The sequence below is a fragment of the Apteryx mantelli genome, chromosome 1 (genome assembly GCF_036417845.1).
Source record: "Apteryx mantelli isolate bAptMan1 chromosome 1, bAptMan1.hap1, whole genome shotgun sequence".
NCBI classification, from domain to species: domain Eukaryota; kingdom Metazoa; phylum Chordata; class Aves; order Apterygiformes; family Apterygidae; genus Apteryx; species Apteryx mantelli.
This window is the reverse complement of record NC_089978.1, coordinates 2,620,815-2,638,626: the sequence shown is the minus strand read 5'-3', so window position 1 is coordinate 2,638,626 and position 17,812 is coordinate 2,620,815. Positions and strand designations below refer to the sequence as shown.

General features: G+C 40.1%; 1 protein-coding gene across 4 annotated transcripts in view; it reads left to right on the top strand.

Moving 5' to 3' along the window:
* PGM2L1 (phosphoglucomutase 2 like 1) overlaps positions 1–16,858 on the top strand; it is a 47,754-nt gene extending 30,896 nt beyond the window's left edge. For all 4 annotated transcript variants that reach the window (XM_067306388.1, XM_067306461.1, XM_067306599.1 and 1 more), the window contains 9 exons: positions 1,357–1,550; positions 2,529–2,718; positions 2,957–3,054; positions 3,841–4,021; positions 5,719–5,812; positions 7,179–7,308; positions 9,312–9,501; positions 10,144–10,277; positions 12,342–16,858. In XM_067306388.1, the coding sequence (XP_067162489.1) occupies positions 1,357–1,550; positions 2,529–2,718; positions 2,957–3,054; positions 3,841–4,021; positions 5,719–5,812; positions 7,179–7,308; positions 9,312–9,501; positions 10,144–10,277; positions 12,342–12,444 (1,314 nt within the window). In that variant the 3' untranslated portion in view covers positions 12,445–16,858. The remainder of the gene's footprint in view (positions 1–1,356; positions 1,551–2,528; positions 2,719–2,956; positions 3,055–3,840; positions 4,022–5,718; positions 5,813–7,178; positions 7,309–9,311; positions 9,502–10,143; positions 10,278–12,341) is intronic.
* The last annotated feature ends 954 nt before the right edge of the window (positions 16,859–17,812 follow it).

Here is a 17,812-nt window from a genome sequence, read left to right as displayed (position 1 = left end):
AGAAATGCTTAAGCAATTTATTATGTGTTCATTTCTTAAATTTAGAAATGAGATCAAAGCTGAACAAGAACTTCAGAGATGAATTGGTCAACACTGTAGGTAACTGTGCTGAAGATGGTGACAATTTAGTAGTTGATTGATAAAACTGTGTAAATTATTGTGGTGTTCCATATAAGATGTTTTCTCTGGGCAGTGGGAGACATGTGGCTTAATTTTAGTTCATCTTTTGAAAACTTGGGGCAGTGTAGCCATCCATACCAGCAAATGTTACTTATGTGGTATTGTAAGATTATTCCTTTTTTAAACTTTCTGAGAATCTAAACTGAAACCTAAGCATAAAAAATTGAACTTAGCCTTGGAGAAGCTCATTTAACAGGCAGTGAGTAATGGTAGTGAAAAGAAATACCAATCACATTGCACTGCGTATAGATAACTCTTGGGGAGGTGATTGTACTGCACCTGTCCTCTGTGGAACAAGTTGTGAAGTGCTTCAGCTCTACAGACGAATGAGAAAATAAGGCACATCAATTTTCAGAGTGCTTCATTTATGAAGAACCCATTATGTTTGTGTCTTTTGATACAAAAGCATTTTACTTTTCATTTTCTTTTCTTGTTTTTCACAAAAAAATGGTTTTGTCTTCCACTGTTTCCCCTGGCAATTCAACAGCTTCTGAAAGTTTTGGACAATTTTAACCAAACTTGACAATCATAGTTTTGAAGGTACCGTGAGTGCCTGTGTGGTTTCATCAAAGCCAGCAGTCAGGAAGAGAGAGATTGTTCTGAGTGGAAAGTCTGCGCTGTGAACTCAATCATGCTGTTGGAAACAAAATTACAGGAAAATAGGCATCTTGATAATTCTTTAACAAAGATTTTTTTTTTTTAAGTTTGGGGCTTGATAGTGCTTCTAGTTGAAAGATTACAGTTGTTATGGAAAAAATCTGTCTTGGCACACTGCTTATCTGTTTTGCTCTGATTTCGAAAACAAGTAGTCCTTTTCTTAAAGGAATGCCAGACTATGTAGAAAGTAACATTTTTCTCCTGTTATGCTTTGCACAACACTTTCAAATGTGCGTGCCTAGCATCAGGTTCTCATGTCCTGATGATTTCAGCCATAATAACTGAATACCAACTTTTTTGAAAGTAGGTCACGTTGCTGAATAGCTATCATTACATAATTGAAATCATAAACCTGTGTGATCCCAAATGACTTTGGAGAACTGAGCCAGTTTGTTGCTGGTCCTTTCTGTGTAACTTCGAGAAGCCAGAAGTGCGTGAAATCCTCTATCTAAGAGAATTTATAAAGTTAATAATCTTTGTTATAAACTTTTTGTCTTGTTTCCCTTAAATTTATACTAGGTTTATTGGGAAAATGGAGCACAGATCACATCTCCTCATGATAAGGAAATTATAAAATGTATAGAAGAGTGCGTTGAACCATGGAATGGCTCTTGGAATGAGAATCTAGTAGATACCAGTCCCCTTAGACAAGATCCTCTGAAGAAAATTTGTGACTGTTATATGGAAGATCTGAAAAAGATCTGTTATCATAGGTATTGTATAAAATAAAAATATAATTTCAGTACAGTTTAAGTGAGCTGTGGGATACCATGTGGTAAATTGAGTGCTGAGAGATACAACTTAGACTTTAATAATAAAGCATGAGACGCTTCCATACATAGCCATTTTTGATTTGGGTTTAGGGCTTGGGCTGTCTTCCAGAAGTTTTATAGTTCTGACCTACATGTAGTGATTTTTGTTGCCACAGACCAGTGACTTGATTTCTGCCTTTATGGTTCTCAGAAGCCTGGTGCTCCCCCCTGCCAGGGACATCAGTGCTTGAGGCTGTTGTTCTGTGCTCTTCGTCATGGGAAGAATTTTGAGTCATCTCCCTGTTCTGTCTTGTTCCATCCTTTCTCTAGGGTGTCACTGTAAATTAGATGGTCACTGTCATTAGGACTAGATAGCACTTTTTGACAATAAGCAGCTAGTTTGAGGCACAAGTCCGGTCACTGTCTTTGGACACCAGGCTACAATAACACACCCTGGTATGAACCATGATGTGCAAATGAATGTGCTCAGAGTTGGAAAAAATTGAATAAAATGCCAAGATTCAGAGCAAAGTTGTGAGGCATGCGTGGGTGAAATAGAAATGAAATGATTAAAGGTTAGGTAGGGCTGAAGAAAACAGTAAAGGAGCAGAATGAGGAATATAGGTGGAGCAGAGCTGGAGTAAGATTTACAGAATGGTAGAAGAGCTCAAATTTGTTGTAGAAAGTAATGGTTCCGTTTGGGGAGATTTTCAGCCAGCTCAGTAGAAGGTAAATATTCTGTTTTCCACAGGGAGAAGCTTCAAACCAGCAATTTCTAGTGAATGTCCAAATGAACACTTTTCAATTGTGCCTTCTTTGAAATTGCCGCAGAAATCAGCAGAATAGTACAAAGTATAATTGTGTCGTCTTTTTATTTTGCTCTTCCACATGAAGGTAGTGTTGTGAAGTAACTAAAATGTTACTTTTTTTCTTTCTCAGGGAGCTAAACATGCAGACAAACTTGAAGTTTGTTCATACCTCATTTCATGGAGTTGGACACGACTACGTGCAGCTGGCTTTTAAAGCATTTGGCTTTCAGCCCCCTATTCCAGTACCTGAACAAAAAGATCCAGATCCAGACTTCTCTACTGTCAGATGTCCAAATCCTGAAGAAGGAGAATCTGTGCTGGTATTTTTGTTTGTATTTCATTAGATTTATGTATTTCTGGGACTTTCCTTTGTTTGGATGTGATACTGTGACGAAAACAAAGCTGGGAAAAAAACAGGGAGCAACTTGTTTTCGGCTGTGTTAATGCAGTGGGCAATCCATATGAGATTTTCTTTCGCTACATATTATACATATAAATAAGAAGTATGACTATGGGTTTACTTGATTTTATGTCTCTTTTTTTCCCTCCTTCCACCAGGAGTTGTCACTGAGGCTTGCAGAGAAAGAAAGTGCTAGAGTAGTAGTGGCCACTGATCCGGATGCAGATAGATTAGCAGTGGCGGAACAACAGGAGAAGTAAGTAATGGGACCTTTTGTTTTATCCCTCCTTGAAGAAAAGGTGGTGAAAACCACTAAATGTCCCAGCACGACAGACAGATACACACTTTAAAACCCCTCTTTACTGTTGTGACTTAACTATTTGGATATTTTTCTTGCTAACTTCATCTTTTACTGTAGCTCTAGCTGAAGTAATGTGTCTTAAATAAAATCAGTTAATAACTTGGAAAAGATGTGATGAAATACTTATCAGTATCACAGTATACGGCCAGATAAAACTTTACTGAAATGTTAAGTGGTTGTTAAAGACAAAGTCTTGTTTGTGCTTTTTGACTTCTAGTAGAAAAACAAATGCTGCCTTGGGACAGTTAACTGATGTGGATTTTTTTTTTTCCCCTGGCTTCTTTATATTGAATAGAAATTATTTTTCTTTCCTGCTAGCAGGCCCAAATTCTGATCATTGTGTAAGTAACTGTCTGTAATATGCAGTTGCACAGATATTGCCTAAAGCCAAAAACTTAGGCTGCTCTACTTCTGTTTGATAAATTCAAAAGACCTAAGCTGTTTGAAAGCTGATAGTAAGGAAACTTAATTGGTGTCTTTGCTTGCTAGCAAAATGCACTGGGCTTATAAATCACTGAGCGTGATAAATGCGGAGCCCTGTTAGCATCAGGGCTTTTTATAGAGCAGCTTGTCGCTAGTATGCTCGGATTCCTGTTCCAATGACTGCGGCAAACGCCTCCCCCTGAACAGATGCTCCTGGGGATCCTGAAAAAGCACTGCTATTTTCTGTCCCGTCTGTAGTGGCTGCTGGAAGGTGTTCACTGGCAACGAGCTGGCGGCTTTGTTTGGGTGGTGGATGTTTTCTTGCTGGAAGGAAAACTGTTCCAGAGATGCTGATGTCAAGAATGTTTACATGTTAGCGACCACAGTCTCCTCGAAAATTTTGAGGGCAATTGCACTTAAAGAAGGATTTCACTTTGAAGTAAGTGTGTTTTTTTTTTTTTGTGATTTGCTGTTTCCTCGGCAGAGTAAAATCTGATTGCCATTTTCTCCACCTAACCCCCTGTTTATGAACTTACAAAATGACAAACCTGAGACAAATATCTCTCAATCTTTTGGCTGTGAATTTTTGTGCCATCCAGCTTAAGAAGAATACTGTTTTACCTAGATGAGTCCGATTTTGGTATCAGGCAGACTTGCATCTGCCTTGGTTCTTAATGCATGTTACAGTAAATGCAGACTGTTCTGTTAACATATGGAAAGCTGCAAGGAAGCTGTAATGGGTGACACAAATTAAGACTTATGTCAAATGTAACGAAATGGGTTTGTCTTGGTTATTTTCCTAGAGATAAATTCTTCTGTGCGAGAGAATGTGAGCCTGTGGTATTGGTGTGTTTACTACAAAAATGACATGCTTTTTAATGGTTTCGTGACAAATATTTAAAGATTGCACAATGTTCTTTCAGGTGCCCAGTCCATAGTAGATTTTGAATTTGATTTTAGTTCAAGATGTGACAGATGGCAGAACTCTTATGCTCAGATATTTTGTGTTGTTTCATTAAGGACTTAATAAAAAAAAAAAAATTGGGGTGCCACTGCAGACTGACAGATTTCTCAGGTTTCCGGGGCTTTTGGCTGTTAGCCATAAGAGATGCAAGTGCTCAAAAGCTTAGCATAAACTTAAACGTACCAAGATCCTGGTCCTGTTTAATAGAAATGTCCCAGTTAAACCAGTGTGTAGTAGAAAAAGATATTTTGCCAGACAATGAAGAATTAAAAAATAAAATTGAAAACAGTTGTGAAAACCATTTTGAATGACTGTCCAAATATGCTTAGCCAGGCTGAATATCACTTTCTGTAGTGAATTTCATTATCTCACTAAATACTCGTCATAGCTTTTTTTTTCCAGGAAGGAGGCATATGTGATTGGAAAACCATTAGGAATTTATAGAGTCCCTCTGTTGCCTGTTGAAGAACTTCCCCTCTTTGTACCCTCCTTTTCTCTGAGATTGGTTTCTAAAGTTTTGACCGCTTTTGCGTGATCAGAAGAGCAAAGGCAGTGCTTTTACAGTTACCCCAAATTGCTGTTTATATTGTCTTTTTTTTTTTTTCTTTTGCTCATTTCGTACTGTTGTCTCATCCGATAAGCACTACAGAAAGGTGAGATTGTCTTATCTGATCTTGGAAAGAACCACAGTCTGTCAAGCACGCTTATTTCTGGATTTAATATTCAGTTCCTAGTTGAGTATTCGTTGGTAAAATGCCATTCTGTGGTTCTTTGCCTTAGATTCATGATCTAAACTGAAGGTCCAAGTTGTATAATGCTTGTCTTTACTGTCCCTCCGCTGTCGATCAATCAGTTAGATTTAAATTCAGGAAAATTATTTCAAGGGAATAAGAAAAATGGCCTTAGCTTTAGTGTTTGGACTCTGCAGCAGTCTCTCCCATTGACCCTAAAATCCTTAATGCATCACCTCTTCCCCCCTGCCTTAGTCTGAGACTTCTGCTTTCTTCTGAACTCCAGAGTCTAGCACATAAAATTCCCATTTAAGAAAGCATCCTGGAGGTGAAGGGAACAGTGGTTCCCTTTGATCAAGCGGGCACGCTTTCTTGTTTGACTTGAAATTCTATAGAAAAGATTTATATAGTGCAATCTTTGTTTGTTTTGATTCGTTTTAGGAAACACTCCCTGGTTTTAAATGGATTGGAAGTAGAGTAAAAAATCTCCTAGATAATGGAAAAGAAATTCTCTTTGCCTTTGAAGAGTCTATTGGTACGTATATTAGTATAAATTTAAAATGTTGGGAGGCATGTGGGGGAAATGTGACTCTAAAGCAGTGGTCTTAGTTGTGAAAAGAAACACAAAAGTACTTTATTTTTGCTCTTTGTCCTCCTGCTTACTAGTATCAGTATTTTGCTCTCATCGTATCAACTTGCCAACTGTCATAATAAATGATGTATTAACGATCCAGTCAAATCTCTCATTCTGATACTGTTGCTGTGCAGTTTCCTGATTCTGATACAAGTTGACAGTCTTGAGGTGCCAGAGCTAAACTACTGTTGCTTCTTAGCCTCTTAACTAAGATCAAGCATAATAAGATCTGTTCTTAACCAGTTAATATCTTACAGGTCCTCCCCATGAGGACTAACTATTAAATGGCTTTATGGAGCTGGGAGGCTGCCCAGGGGCTGCTTCAGTCACGCTGTCTGTCCCACCAGCATTGCCTTTCCTCCAGGAGCCAAACACCGTCCCCTCTGAAAAAATAAGTTTGTGAGAAGTCTAGTTATGTGTAGTAATAGCATTAACTACGTCATGAAAGCGCATGAATAATCTCTCTGACCTTGCCTTTAGAAGCTGCTTTTCACTCTGCTGAAGGTTTCCCTCAACTGTTCTTTAATGACTTTAAATTGCTGACTAAAAACAATTAACTTTCATTATCAAAACTTGGCAATTTTATGGTAACTTTCATTAAAAGGTCATGAGCACTCCATTCTCTTTGATCTTGCTAAAACCACTCATTTCTACAGAACTGTGTGGCGAACATTTCAGCTATAGTTCTCCTCCATTTCTTAGGCTGAATGGCAGCTCTTTAGGAGAGTGTTTTCCCAGAGAGTACGTCAGTTGAAAACGAAGCCCTTACTGAAGAGGGTGTGTGTCCTTGCCAGTTTCCTCCCACAGTCATAAAATTCAGGAAACTTTTGACTGTGAGGAATCCAGATCTTGCTCATGAATCCCTTCAAAAAGGTGGTAGCTTTGCAGTATTGCGGAGCATGGTTTACCAAGGCTGCATCTGTAGGGGTTCCTTTGATTCAGATTACTGGCAAGACTTTTGGCAGTATCGGGGTGCTTGCAGAAAACAAACATATCCTTGTGTTTAGCACTGCGCTGTGAGGGATTCCCATAGATAGCAGATGTTATCTGTCCGGAACTAACAGATGATAGCACATATCTTTCCAGCCCTATAATCCTTAAGTTAATTAGGTGTTTTTAGAAGAGAGGAATTCATGTGCAGTAATAAAGACAACTTATATTTATTGGCCAGATTTCATTTACATGAAAGAGGGTTGAAACTTCACCCAAATAAACCGATGTAGTAGTATGTCAGCTTAGTTTTCCACAATAAGCTTTTTACTTCTAGGGTTCATGTGTGGTACATCAGTGTTGGATAAAGATGGCGTAAGTGCTGCTGTGGTCATAGCTGAAATGGCGACTTACCTGGAAGGCAAGAACCAAACACTAGCACAGAAACTCACAGAGATATATGAAACGTAAGTTGTATTTTTCTTTAATACGTTCTACTTAATCATTTTCGGGTTGTAAGTCATCTAGTAAATATTTTTAATATGTCCCTTAGATGTTTTCTCAATGTAGGTTGTTTTTTTTGTTGTTGTTGCTACCGCAGATTGCAATCTTCACAATTACAGGTACCACTTAAAGACCATATATCCCAAAGGACTGAAGAGGCCCTTTCTACCTGGTGTCTGTAATGAGTTATGTAAGAGCAGAGTTTTGCCTATGGATCGACCTTGCAAACTCTTATCTCTTCATTCAGGCTATGTTAGTTCTCTTCTGACAGGTAGCTGCATCTTAGTTGTGGTCCATATGCATCTCTTTGAATGCTTAATATTTTACGCTTAAGCAGAGTCTGGAGATTGTTTAAAAAGTTATTTTCCGTTCTTGTAGAAACTTGTAATAGAAATATTATGATTGGTAAAAAAGAAGTATGGATGGAGATGTGTGTGTAAAAGCCCCAGGAGAAACAGCAGAACAAAGATTAAAAGAATGACCTGTGTATGATATCTGCAGACACAACTGACAGCAAGAAAATGAGGAACATGTTGTTTATGTCCAGATCGAAAGTTATTTTCTGTGATAAACCACAGCTCATCAGCACAAGTTCCTGTGCTCTGACCGCTGGAGGATGGCAGTGCATTTGCAGCAAATCGTGTAGGCTGTTCCTTTTCCTGCCGGCCCAGCAGGAAGGCACGCTGCGGCCCTGAGAAACGCGGCACGGGGAAACCCAAGCGCTGGTTAGCACGGTTGTGTAAAGTTTATGTAGGCTGAAGCAAACAAAGTTTAAGGCAAAAGGGCTGTTGGGTCCTAACGGGTATAAAAGATGTTTCCAAAAGTAGTTTGTCATTACCAATCGGGAACGACCCAGAAGAGGTGTTGAGGGTTCGGACAGCTAGTGTGCCTTGTTGTTTGTGTTGCATGCTCCTTGGACATACATGTCTCAGTGCTTACAAGTGTGTGGATGTGAGAGTATGAGTGGGTAAAATCAACTTGCTTGGGCATTTTGCAAAATAAAATCACTTTCTCTTTCCCATAAAATCTCACATTGCTTGTTGCAATAATTTCTTGTGGCTCTAAGATGAGAATGAAATAGCTCGGTTTGGAAGAGTTGTGTTACGGTGCTTCACGTGCAGTGGTTAACTAAAGACATAGCTCACGCATTCTTTGCATTCTTACAATTTGTAGAGTGCAGAGTTTGTTAGAAGACTTTAAATTCTCAGACTTGTGTTAATGTATGTTTAAATGGGATTGTTTAAGCGGTCATGTCTCTGTGGCACTCAGGAGTTCACCCTGTCATGTGCAAATTGTAGCAGAAACGATCTCTGCACAGCAGGGTGGAAAAACTGGCAAGGATAATGATGGCCGAAGGAGCCATCTTCTAATCGGACTAGTTTTGCAGGCTGCAAAGACGGGTCTCTACGGAGTCCTCATCCTCTGTAGAATGAGGAGTGGGTGGAATATCGTAAAGAACAACTTAAACCTCAAAGTGCAAACATGGTTGCTGTACGTAGTGAGCGCTTGCTCACGGTTGGATTGGTGACAATAGTTTTAACTTGGATGAAACGATCAGTCACTTTTCTCAAAGACTGTTGAAATCATCTTTTGTTGTGACTGCTCGCATAGCTACAATAGACAATTTTTGATGGTTTAAGTCAAAATACAATTCAGTGATATGCCTGTGTGAATGGTGCTGCATATTAATTTCCTGATGGCTACCAAGGCTGCACTTAGTCAAACCACTGGCTTTTATTTCTTTGGAACCAAAAACCTTTGCATTTAAAAATCCCACAGGATGTTCTGAGGAATGCAACAAAGTCTGCTTCAGAGTCCAAACATTTGCGTATAAATACCTGTGTTCTCACACTTGTGGGAACAGTGTTTTGTTTTGCTGTTTTTTTCCGAAACTGGATTTATTATGGGTAACAAGTGTGCAGAAAACTTCTGAATCTTGCAACTGAAAAAATCCTTCTGCTTGTAGGTACGGATATCATATATCAAAGACTTCCTATTTCTTGTGCTATGATCCTCCTACTATCAAAAGGATATTTGAAAAGCTTCGGAACTTCGATGGCCCTCAGTCTTATCCAAAGTTTTGTGGTGTTTATAGCATATTACATGTGCGAGATGTTACCACTGGCTATGATAGCAGCCAGCTGAATAAGAAATCGGTGAGTTGCAAAGTATTTCTGCGGGAGATGCTCTCTTTTTGAAGAGACTGAGGGTTAAATACACCAAGAACTATACAGAGAGATGCTCTGATGTCAAGCATGTGGCATATCAACTTAGATTACAATGTTATACACTGATTAATAATGTTTCCTGGGGAGAAACCTTCTTAAAAGTTGAAATGGCTTGGCTGTTCTATTGACTTTTTTGATATAACAATGAGTGATCCTTATTAGTTTAAGCGAGTTCAATGCTACTGCAACTCTTCTCTAAGCTGTAGCATTTTGAAGAAAACTAAAGGTTATACTGCATACTGATGCTACATCTTCTGTTTTAAGGACTGATTTTAAAAGCCTTCATTTGAGAATGTTTGGAAATAGTTGCTGAACTTCCAGCAAGTTTCCAAATGCTGGAATTCCTATGGGAGTGATAGACAGTTCCACTAACTGAAGTATTGAGTCTGACGTAGATGATAGGCTTGTCTGTTAGGCTTAAATGACTTGTTCTAGTTTGTTGGACTGGTTGGTGGATATATAATGCATGGGATTTCAGCACGTCTATTTAAATTTGTATATACTGACTTTTATTAAAAAGCTACTTTCGTGTTTGTTGGGGTGTGCTGCATTAAAATGTCGTTTATGCAGGTGCTGCCGGTGAGCAAAAGCAGTCAGATGATCACTTTTACATTTCAAAACGGTTGTGTTGCCACCCTTCGGACGAGTGGAACAGAACCAAAGATCAAGTATTACGCAGAGATGTGTGCGCTGCCTGAACAGAGGTCAGTAACGGGTCTGCACGCCCACGTCGCAAAATGTCTTCGGACTGAAAAGACGGTACCGAGTCACTGGTTTCCCCCAGAGGGGAACCAGCGCTGCCCCCTCTGAAACCTGAGCCTTAGCTGAATGTCCGAACCCATTACACTGGCCAGGCTGATGCGTGTACTGATCATAAGGGACCCCTCTGTAGTGCGTAAGAAGACAAAGAATCGACTCTTAAGCACCCGCTACTACGGAAGAGTTGTGTTCTCACCCCGATTCATTGTTCCCTTGGAATTAAAATGTTACGAAGTTGTGCTGCTGCTGGCAAGTGTACTTGAAGCCAGGTGGATTCCTGTTGCATTTGGGAATCTGCTGTGTTGCTCTGAGTTAACAGATAATAAATAGCGGTCACTCTCCTTTTGACAGACACCTGGTTTCAGCTTCTTCCAATTTAAAAAAGAAGGGAGGAAAAAAAAAGGGAGGGGGGAAGAATCATAAGGCATGTGTACACCATTGAAATCAAGAGTGCGAATGAGGAGCCTAGGTTCCCAGTGTAGCTAAGGGAGAGAAGTAGACTCTTGAATTAAATTCCTAAATTTAATTGAGTCATTTCCCCTCCTGCTAGACCTGTGTCCCAGGTCTATTTTTTTTAATTTTTATTTTTTAATTGTTCTGAATTGCGCTTGTGATAAGAGCAGGTCAGAGAGGTGGTAGGTGTTCTACGCAGCAGTGTTCTGAATGGCCGCTCTTGTCAGAAGCTTGTAGTTTCGTTGATAAGAGCTTGTTGACTGACTGGTATATGAATATACTTTTTTGTTTGTTTATGAGCGTATGAAAATTCTCAATCCACCTGGAACATGCTTCTATAAATCCGGAAGAAGTCAAGATACCATTTGATGGACACTGCCAGTGTATTCTTATCAGCTGAAGAAAGGATAAGATATAGTTGAGGCAAACAGCTGGACCCACAAAGAAGAAATAAATGCTAGAAACGTTGACCCCAGCCTAATAGGTTTAAACTTAACACAAGTGAGGGCCAGATGTGTAACAGTAGTGGAGAGAGGAACAAAGTATCTGAGATACTTTGGGTCATTGTGGCTTTTGATGTTCATTCTGGTAACTCAGAAGAATAGAGTGACCTTTAATTTCAGTAATAACTCTGGATAGTGGCAATTATAAATTGGAATATGAATTTGAAACACTTCCAAGCTTCTGTGGTTCAAGGCATTAAATGCTCTGTAGCTGCCTCAAAGCACTCCTCCCTGTAATAGCTTTGCAAATGTTTCTATACATTGTTGTTTACTAAGCAATCTTAAAAGCTGAGCATCAGGAAAGTCAGTTCTGTTGTAGTCTTTCTGGGTGCTTTTTAAAAGGAAGCGGTGACCTGAAGGGCAAAAACGTATTGCCGCTTCCACAAATGAACAAAGCAAATGTAAATAAAAAGCTCGTTTTGCCCATTCTTTAAAACCAGACTGAGTTCCTCTTCCTCCAGTGAGATGTGCAGGGGAGGAAAGGGAGTACGCATCTTTAAAGGTGTGTTGCAATGCATTACTCCTTGTGCAAATGTGGTTTTTGCCTTTTTATACAAATAAATGTCTGAGCATTTAAATTGGGAAGGGATTACTGTATTACGGTGTCCTCTTTTGAGCTGTGATACTTCATCCAGTTACTGAGTCCTTATAGTTCATGCTTTAGTTAAAACAGTCATATCCCCTGGAAGGGCATCTGGAGGCTGTTAAAGACGGATATAGGGAATCTACCACTTCTGTTAGTAGTTCATTCTTATTTTTCTCAACCTCTGATCTTTACCTGACCTGTTGGTCTTGCATCAGTTTTACAGCCACTAGTTCTTGTGTTTTTTCTGCTAGATGGGAGACCTCTAGTGGCTATTATTTTTCACGTCTAAATTAATATTGCGATAATCCTACCAAACAATAGTTTGATAAGCAAGCAGATCGCAGCCTTTACATGTTCATGGTGGTAAGAAAAGTAATAGAGCTAGTCCATCCCCATCAGATCCTGCACTTTTGAAATAGAGGCTTGGTGTTAATCTAACCTCTGTCATCTGCTTATTCTCTTTCTAGTGACAGAACCTTTCTTGAAGAAGAACTTCGGAAGCTCATTGAGGCTTTAATCGAGAATTTCCTTGAACCCGATAAGAATGGACTGATCTGGCGTTCTGCTTAGAGCTCCTACGACTGGTGTTTAAAGAAGCGACCGCTCGCGCTGCGTCACGTGAAACAAAGGAACCAAGAACAGAACTCCATTTAACGTGTGTGTGTGCGTGTTTAAACAAACAGCTAAATTTCTACCTATAGAGAAGCAGCACTCTTTTGTCAGCTTTTTCACCAAAGTCCGGGCTAACAAACTGGAACAAGGGGAAAGGAGAAGTGAAAGAGAGGGATGGAATTTATTAACTAGAATTTTGCATTCTTTTGACCAAAAGACTAATTGAATTATACCAATGTAAAAGACCTCCCGTAGTAGGTATGAGACACCTAATATTAGCCCCTGGACTTTGTCTTAAACTAATTTCAAGTATTCAGTACTTTTTTTGTGTGAAAAGGTTTTAAAATCTGATGCTCGTAGTTTTTGAAGGAAGTGATCACACCAAACTGACAAAAAAAAAAAAAAGAAAGAAAGTCTGCTTCTTCATAGCTGTTGTGCGTGTATGTAGGTGTCGTTGTTACAGGTCTTAATTTACAAATATGGTAAAGTAGAATTCAGTGCTTAGGATTTCTCGTTTAGGCGAGTTGTTGCGATACGACTTTTTTTTCAGCCGCATAAATATCTTTCTGTTGTTAAAGGTGCTCTCGGTGCATTGTATCTTTCCTCTGTGTATCTTAAAATGTTTGCTCGACAGTGAAACAATAGTGGCAACACATGCAGTTCCACTTGCCGTCTGGGTTTTGAATTGCGTAGTGCCTTTCCAAGGCTTCCAAGTGAGTAGAAACTTGTTCATTTCTTGGTTAAATTGCCTGTTCTAACTACTCTAGGCTGGATAATCATTTTTCATCCACCTTTACACATCCCTGAAGGAACTTAGAAACTTTCTTTTTTTAACAGAGGTTTTGGGAATTCAGTAACTTGTGAAAATTCCAGTTAGTGACTTTTCTAGTTTTAGTGACTTGAATTCACAACGTCCTTATGTATGAAAAACGGAAGAGAGTGGAGGTGAGACACTGACCCCTTGATTTTTTTTTTTATTGTCACACCTTGAAAACTAATTTCTGTTAGAATAGCAGTTTGCAAATACTATTGATCTTTATCTTTTAGTGCAAATTTTTACTACTTCTCATTATGTTTTCTACCTTTGCTTGAGTAGAAAGTGATACTACTAATCATTTTTTTCAAAAAACAGACTGATGTAGGAAGTTCTCATGTATATAGCTAGCTTTTCAGAAGATGAAAACCATGTTTTTGGCATAGAAAAGCTGTGGAAGATCTCTATTGACTGAAACAACACATTTAGAAAAACTGCATATTGATTAACTGAGAATAGTACTTATTTATGTGTGCTGCTTAATTACTAATACGAGCCTTCAGAACAAGGTCAGTGGTGTTCTGGACATCTGTCCACTCTCACATTACAGTAATTAAATACAGCAAGTAGACACAACCGAACACTTCAACTCTGTATGGAAGAATGCACTTAAGTTGAAAACATTGTTTTGCCACTATTGTTAAATCTCTAAACTTGTCCTCCGTCTTATTATACCCTTACAGCTTGATGCCACAGGACTGTGCAGAGTGGTTTTATACGCATTGCATCTAGATGGCTTTGAAGAGCACCGAGGTTTCTGTGTCTGTGTGGGTATTGGGTATTTCATGCTGACAGAAGCTTTGCACTATAACCGTGAATAAGTATTTTGCTGTATATGAATGTACATGTACTGCAGAAGGTGTGTTGCACAAATTCTTATTTGCCACCAATATTTATTTATTTTTTATTTTTAAGAGACGATATTTCCAAATGGTTCCGCAATTGAGTGAAATGTATCTAATGCCAAAAAGTTTTTTTTTTCCTCCTAATTGTATATTAGACTGATGTAGTGGGGAAAATGAGTGAATGCATTTAAGCTTTGAGCATACTCATGATATTGCACAGCTTTGGGGAGGTATCAGAAGGTGCGAAGGCATGTCTCCGAGTGCTGCTTTGCCTTCGGTTTCCCCAAGAAGCTGCAGGTTTGGATCCTGCTCTCACTCCACTGAAGTTGAAGGAGGTTTTCGTGATTTGTTTCGTTGGCAGCCGACTCAAGGCCTTAGGTGTTTTGGATTTTGTTTTTAAATATCCTGCTAATAGTTCAGAAGAGAACAAGTCACTTCAGAACGTGATTCTGAACAACGATAAGCGCTGTAGAAAGCTTCTTGTGTGTGGTTAGGCCAGCCGTGTGCGCGTTGTAGCCATTAGTATTGGGCGTTGTGTCTTGTGAGTTGTGTTTTGCTCCTACAAAGAGCCGGAATCTGCTCTTTCCCAGAGAGGTTTGCTTTATATCAGTAGGCCAGAGTTAGAAATGTTGTATAGAAGAATATTATGGTTATATTTTGAAATCGGCCGCCGTAAAAGTTGGTCCCTGTTCGTGGTTAAATACCTTTAATAAAAGCATACATGAGGAGTTAAGTATCTGGGATTCTTCTCATCGATAGATTGAGGCCCTTATTATACGAGCAGTATGTTATAGATGTAGTAGTGCTTTCGGATTGACAGCAACAGGCACAACATATTGAATGTATTTTAAGGGTATAATAACTATTGCTGTTTTCGAACTGCTGCTACCATTGTTCTCCTATTGTATTTGAACTGTTTGATATATTTATACTGTTCCATTTGTGGAACTTTTTTCCTTTTCTCCTCCCTCTTGTCTCGCCTCCCTTCTGTTACTGTGAAGGACTGTAATTCTCCCGTTTCATTGCTCTGTAACTTTGTTATACACAATGTTCGAGTTTGTTGGACTTGTGCACAATCTTCTTTCAGTTGTAGCCTGTTCTTCGCTACTTTTCAAAGAACAACAGAGGCTATCAAAACTTGAGCAGGAGGCAGGTAATAGATCAAAATACATGCTGGATATTATTTACTAGGCGCTTCCAGTTAGCATACAGCTTTTCAAAGGCTGGTCTACAGCAAGTCATCAGCTTAAACTGTAACCATACTGCCAATGATTTATTTTTAGCATTTGATAAAATTAAGAGTGCTTGTTTTTGTCTTTTCCCTTTATGATGTGGTGGGCTTAATCTGTCTCACTCAGATATGTGGCAACTGGGATCCTGCCTGAGTAGGTTTCCCGATTTCCTTAATTTTAAATATCTAGCTCTTTTGGAGCGTGTGTGTGTGCTCATTTGGATCATCCACATAGTAAAGTAAGAATTAAAATTCTCTGTGTCTCTATTTCAGGAACTGGGATGACTTATAACATGCAGGACACGGTGCCTGGGGCTCTTACCTGCCTTAGGCAGTATTGACTAATCTCGGGCTGTTGCTGTGTCTTTAGTCAAGGGATACCTGTGTGTTGAAAATTATGATGTTATTCCCTGATTTAGCAGTAGTCAGGTTGCACTCCTTGTCCTGTGTGTGCCTGGTTCCTAAGTATCAGGGATTTCAGTTCCCATTTTACTAAAGGTGTGTGTTTTTGTGAATTTCTCAAAACACTGAGGGGAAAAGCCAGCAGATGGAATGATGATTTCTTTTATGTAGGATGGGGTAGAAGTTGTAGACCGTCTTTGGAAAGCTGTTCTGTTAATTCTAGGAAAAAATACTGCAGTGGTGTTGACCTTGGCACTTTGAATGGTACTGATGCTTGCTTTGAATGTGGGCTCCTGTGTCCTGTGAGGAACACTTCTTGAAGAACTTTGCAAAAAGTCTGGTATAGCCACTGCTGGTTACAGGACATCTCGGATCCAGGCCTGGACATAAAGAACTGATTCCAGGGCAGAAAGAGATGAGATGCTTCCAGAGACTGGACGGCGGAGGTGTAGCTCGCCACATCAACGTAGCGCAGTGGCTGTCGCGTCTGTCGCATGGTGTGTTGCAGGTTACGAATCCTTAGTCTCAGCAAAGGGTTTGGTCTGCCCATTTCACCATGCCAAGCCCGATTTTTGTCATGCGTTAAATGGCATGTGCCGTTTCTTTAAAACAACATAAAATACCAGATGAATAAGGTTGAAAATTGATTGGATGTTCCCTTTAATTTCAAAGCTACTTTTGTCAACATTTCATTTCGTCTCTCCCCCCCCCTTTTTTGCTGTTTTGTTCCCCATGTACGAGAGAGGAGCTGTTTGGTGATGCCTGGATGATTAGAGTCCGTCCTGATACTGAATTCCTGGTACACAGTACATTTTCTATCCTCCCCCACCCACTGCATGCTCAAAAGGAGCTTTGTACAAGGTAGTTGAAGCTCAGTATCTGAAGTTGCGTTGTTCTTGTCCCGAATCCTGGGGAGCTGTAGATCTGTACTCTTGTTTATCCAGTGTCTGGTCTCCTGTAAGATTAGGGCATATTATAAATGCAGAGTGAGAATTTGCACTTTTCAGAAGTACTTCTGTGTGTATTGCTATGTGGATTTAGCTGAATGAAGTGTTGTAATAAAATGTTCTCTTCGTAGTAGCAATCCTTCACGTTTCCTCTGTATTCTTTAGTCAAACAGTATTACCGGTCCAAAAACAGAGCTGGCAGATCAACTGTTCTTGGCTTGGTGTTGGAAGGAAATATTGACCGTGTGCCAGTCAAAACACTGTATTGGTGCAATCCATGGCTTGCGCGAAGGAAAGGCAGCGCGAACCATCGATCTTGGCAGCTTGCGTTACGGAGTGGGGGGAAAAGGGGCGAAGGACCTAATTGCAAATCTGGGGGGTGGCTGGACACTGACCATCCGAGCAGCACAATAGGGATTTTAAAAGGAAAAGAGGTTGGGGTGGGACTTCATCCCTCTGAGAGAGAGAAAAGATGAGCCGTATGCTGTTAAACCAGGAGATGTCACATCCACTAAAGATGTCCCAAGGCATAGCCCTAAGGACTGATGCACTAGCTGTGACCTGAATTTGCCACCGATGCCACCGTGAAGCAGGTGGGAAGGGAGCCTTGGTCAGGGGACAGAGTCGAGGAGAGACCTGCTGCTGCTCACACCGGAGAGGGTGAGTTAGTGAGGGGGAGCGACTACCCACAGATTTGGGGACAGAGGGTCTGGCAGCCAACACGTATATGGATATTTCTTTTCTTCTGGGCAGGCAGGAATTGGAGGAAGAAACCTTGCCCCACGTCTGCAGCTCCCTGCCCAGAGGAGCTTTCCCGGTCATACTGAACATTTTTTGGTTGCGTGGGCTAACATAGATTGATTGTCTTCGTCTTCATAAGCAGGGGCAAGAAAAAGGCCTGATAATGTGATACGGAACGAGAATAAGGGGACCGTGCTCTGAAAAAAGGTGTGCGTTTATCACCGATACACATTTAAGCAGGTTCAGGTGGACGTTTGGGGCCACAGGGTGGACTGGCACAAGCCAGCAGGAGACGCTGCCTGCGAGGCTGGTGTTTTGGGGGTGAATTAGCTTCAGGAAAAGCAAC